The sequence below is a fragment of the Sinocyclocheilus rhinocerous genome, unplaced genomic scaffold, assembly GCF_001515625.1.
Source record: "Sinocyclocheilus rhinocerous isolate Xijiao unplaced genomic scaffold, SAMN03320098_v1.1 scaffold1283, whole genome shotgun sequence".
NCBI classification, from domain to species: domain Eukaryota; kingdom Metazoa; phylum Chordata; class Actinopteri; order Cypriniformes; family Cyprinidae; genus Sinocyclocheilus; species Sinocyclocheilus rhinocerous.
In genome coordinates, this window is record NW_015642522.1 from 723,163 (window position 1) to 727,813 (window position 4,651).

Below are 4,651 nucleotides of genomic sequence, written 5' to 3' on the forward strand. Positions count from 1 at the left end.
GTGCCAAATCGATACTTTTAAAACGGTTCTGGTGCCTAAACGGTGCCTGAACCGATACTTAAAAAAATAAAAATAAATAAATAAATACCCAAAATAGGATGGATTGGCCATTATTGAGCGCTATAAACACATTTAATGTCTGTTTCATTCATACTGGATGCCAGAGGGCGCCCTCGCGCAGAAACTCCACATGTACATCACAGAAGGAATAGGAATAGGACTTTTGAATGATAAAACAAAGACAATAAACACTCGACTGCGACAATGTATAGTTTATCTAATACATGACAACTTTCCTTCTAGACAATTGCCAACAGTAACTGTGACGTAATCTCCAGGAATCTGTCAACATCCATAAGAACCATCATACGATTCCATCAACGATTGACGACATAAAGTACCAGCGTTTTTTCAGTTTAGAAATGTGCGTTTTATACATAATTAGTGATATTAATTCTCAGCCCAGCCGGTTATAATCTACATTAATAGACTACCATAACGGCCAATGAAATGTCTTTTGCATATCTTTTTTTATTTTAAATGTTGGCCTGTCTGCTTAAATAAATCGCATTTCATTTCAAAAGCCTGTTTCCAAGCCAGTATCCAGGTTGTGCAAACAATATCAAGGGATATTAGCAGGGGTATTAAGGGTGCTTGTAAACCGGCGTCGAATACAAGTCTTTTTTCCGATCCGGGGAATTAAGGATGCACGGAAGCCACCAGGGGCCCATTTGGCTTCAACCCCTGCTGCACCCTCTTGAGAACTTTTTTTGCGGTCCACCGGCGGATGGATGGAGTAAGCTCTAGTTCATTTCAATTCCCGCAGCCACCGATACCAATTTCTTGTTTGTACCTGTTTGTTAAAGTGTTGGCTTTTCGGGTGAGCTTCGCCAGAACCGTATGCAGTCCGTTTAGATGAAAATGAAACTGCTTCTCCAAGTCCTCATCGTTCGGTTCAATGTGAGACATCTCCAGGGCCGTCGTCACGCCGTGCTTTTCCTTGCGCCTCTCGTCGGCTTGAAGTACACCCCATTCGATATCGTTCCTAATTGATTTGAGGAGCACATAAGAGCCGTACATGTCTCCCTCCTGGAAGGAGTTCACCTCTTTCTCCCCTTCCTGGTCCAATGGGACATCCCTCAGCAAACTTGGCACCATAATCGTCTGGTCCATGTTGTTCACGGCACCAATAAACCGGTTCATGGCATTGAAGAGGGAGTTTTTTTGGTTGTAGGAATCGCAGATTTGCATCATCTTTGCTGTCCTATTGACCTGCAGGGCTTTGATCAGAAGCAGAACGAAGAGCAGCAGTAGATGCAGTTATTCTTGGGCTGGACGGTCCAGATATATCTAATGGAGGGTTTATCCGCTATTACTCGTGTCCAGAGAGTGCTCAGGTTCCTTGTGCGCTTCACTAAAGTGAGTTTCTGAAAGCGCAGGTGGATTTAAAGCAAGGGCGTGGCTTGCACACGTCAATCAAACGCGTAACCAGGTCGTAACCGGATAATGTGACCTGAAATAACACAGATGCGTGAAAGATTAGTGGGGATGCACACAATATTATATAATCAAAAGAAAAATCTGTGTGAAATGTAGAATACGAGGCAGAGAAGCCAAGAAATATAAAGAATAAATTTACTAATCTTTTTCAGAGTATGTACAGACATGCTTTGGGATGAAATATACAGATTATTAGGTATTTAGTAAAACTAATTCGAATTGAATTTAAATATGTATTAAAAACTGTATTCTGAACGCGCATTATATGCTTCCTACCACTCCTTGATTTTCTAAAGGAAAAGCCGGCCGGCAAACTAAGCGTCAATCTATCGAGTCTAACAAATAACGCAAGCTTCTAAACACCCACCTTTGCTGATATTAGTCTTCCCTTAAATCCGAAAACGTCCGGCAAAGTCCAAGGAAACCGATGATAAAGTCGCTGAAAGATAGCAGACTCGTCTAGCAACCGACCGAGGGTGAGGCCGCGTGTAGCTCTATGCCGCTTATGAATATTCATGAGCCGAGGCATCAGCCCACAGCCGCTCAGCCGCTCTAGTCCAATCAGAAGCCAGTCGCCAGGAGGACGGCGCCTCTCGACAGCCAATCAGAGGGCAGAAAGGGAATCCAGCAGCGTGCAAAGGCTGCAGCTCGGTCAAAGACACGACAGTGGACGAGAAGAATAGCGTATGAGGGAACTACCGGACCGATGAAAGTACCTTCTACATTGCGTATAGAGCTCATACTTACAGTGCCAGAACGGTTTCTTCAATCGCTTTATTTTCACTTCCCATTCTTAAATGTCGAATACCAACTTACAGTTTTTTAAAAAATATTTTTGTGTGTATAAATGGAGCTTTCTGATCTTATACCACTTTTCAAGGACAATGGCTTTATATGCCAGCAAGAACCGAAAATGCTCTTCACATCATTAGAACGATATTTGAAGATAGCTGAAACATATAAAGGTAATTTTTCACAAAGTGACAAAAATACATAACAGTCTATATTTTATATAAACTTTATTTTTAAAAAAGTTCAAAGATTATTCCTAAAGAGGTCGAATACCAAACTTAATATAAAAAATAAAAAAAAACTGTATTTTTGTGTCTTTAAATGGAGCTTTCTGATCTTACCACTTTTCAAGGTTAATGGCTTTATATGCCAACAAGAAAAACTACCGAAAATGCTCTTCACATCATCAGAACGATATTTCATGATAGCTGAAACATATAAAGATACTAATTTTTCACAAAGAGACAAAAATACACGACAGTCTGCTTTATGCATTTTTTTAAATGTTCAGTTTATTCCTAAAGAGACTAGGCCTATGCCAAGCCTGCACAGATCAGTGGAATTATGCAAATACTAACTTGCAAATATTAGTATGATGTATAATGACACAAGGGAAAAGGGTGAATGTCATAAATCAAACACAGAACTACATACAGCCTCACCAAAATGTATTTGTTCGCTCAAGTCGCTTTTTCAGTCGTTGCTTTGAATAATATCAAGGAAAGTGAATTTTATTGTAAAGAAAGCTAGCACAAGAACACTATGCAAAACACGTCACAAAATGAGGTTTGTTTGGGTTTTAAATGATAAAACAGTAGGTAAACTGTTCAAAATGTATTGGACACTTCGTTATCAAAAGTAAGTGGAACATGTTCATGTAGACTCCACTTGTTTTGATGTTTCAGATCATTTTTAAAAGTGTCAGACAGATAGTACTTGCTTTTTGGGGGGCATTAGATCTGTTCTTTATATATGATCTTATGCTCAGAAGACGCAATATCTGCATTAAAATCCATGTCTGCATGATTATTTGCATGGGCTTTCCCAATGAACGGAGATCTCCTTTCGTTGTGGCGGCTGCGGCCCCGTTACGTTTTTCAACAACATCGTGGTGCCATCTAACGGTCAGGAAGGGAACAGCGTTCTGCCTTCAAGCCATGATAAAACAAGCGAGGCCATTTTCACACCATTAGGGTGACCATACGTCCTCTTTTTTCCCGGACATGTCCTGGCCGGGATTTCTAAATTGCTTTAAAAGTCCGGGTTTTCGCTTTGTTTTCCTATTGTTTATATACTTGCTGAAGGCAATGACTGAGAAGTAGTTTGACCAATACCATGCAGGCAGTGTATAATCGACCAATCGTGGCATTCGAGATGGTGGGATCTACAGAAAATGGTCAAAAGCAATGCAAATATGCGTTTATAACTAATGTACGTACAAGGACAGTCGAGAGCACGTCAACAGGAAAACAAAGCCAAACCTGGACCTTTTACCCAATTTAGAAATCACGACCAGAACGTGTCTGGGAAAAAGAGGACTTGGGGACCTACACATGATCCCCATCCATCCAGTTCAACCACAAACACACAAACCTCAAATGAAGACAAACCAGAAGCTGATAACGACGAAGAACCATTTTATTCATAGAGATCACGGGTGTTTACAATATCAACGTACATTTTGTTGGCATGCTAGCTGGTGATGCATTTTAAAAAGTTTTCTTTTTATTATACAAAGTATATTATTACTCCTCTCGTCTATCTGGAGATGTGTAGTTCATCACGTGTGTTCAGACTATGAGTTCTGGAACCTAATACCGTACTTCAAGACCCATCAACACAAGGGGCAGCTGCAGAAATGATGGTTTGACATTAATATAACAGCTACACGTCCTAAATGAAAATTAATGATCAATGAGAAAACCATACAAAACAATAACACAAAATTACATTTAAAAAAGAGAAATGCACATTGACACACGTAAATATGGAATTCAGTTGACGGTACTTCACGATTCAAAATAAAAAGTAAAGAAAGCCAAAGACTGCAGCGATTTCTACCACACATGCAAATAAATAAACAATAAATAAACAGCAGAGGTGTCTAAAGCTTGGTTCATTCTTGCAAAAATGAACCAACAAAGCACTTTATTATGCAGAAAACCTCCAGAAAACCTGTGATTATTCCACTTTATATAATGTTGTAAATCAAATTCCTCCAGCGTTTAACTATCTGTTTTTAAGAGCTGTTCTCCTGCCAACATAATCACTCTAGCATGACATGATGCTGATTAATATTATATTTACTTTGAGTAAAAAGTAATATAACAGTGTATGTATATATATATATATATATATA

At 39.3% G+C, this 4,651-nt stretch overlaps 1 protein-coding gene across 1 annotated transcript; it reads right to left on the minus strand.

The window, feature by feature from the left end:
- Window positions 1–546: 546 nt before the first annotated feature.
- LOC107756028 (mid1-interacting protein 1-B-like) lies at window positions 547–2,022 on the minus strand. Its single transcript, XM_016573002.1, has 2 exons — window positions 1,868–2,022; window positions 547–1,513 (listed from the first exon to the last, which is right to left on the minus strand). The coding sequence occupies exon 2, from the start codon at window positions 1,252–1,254 to the stop codon at window positions 814–816; it is 441 nt and encodes a 146-aa protein (XP_016428488.1). The 5' UTR covers window positions 1,255–1,513; window positions 1,868–2,022; the 3' UTR covers window positions 547–813.
- Between the last annotated feature and the right edge of the window lie 2,629 nt (window positions 2,023–4,651).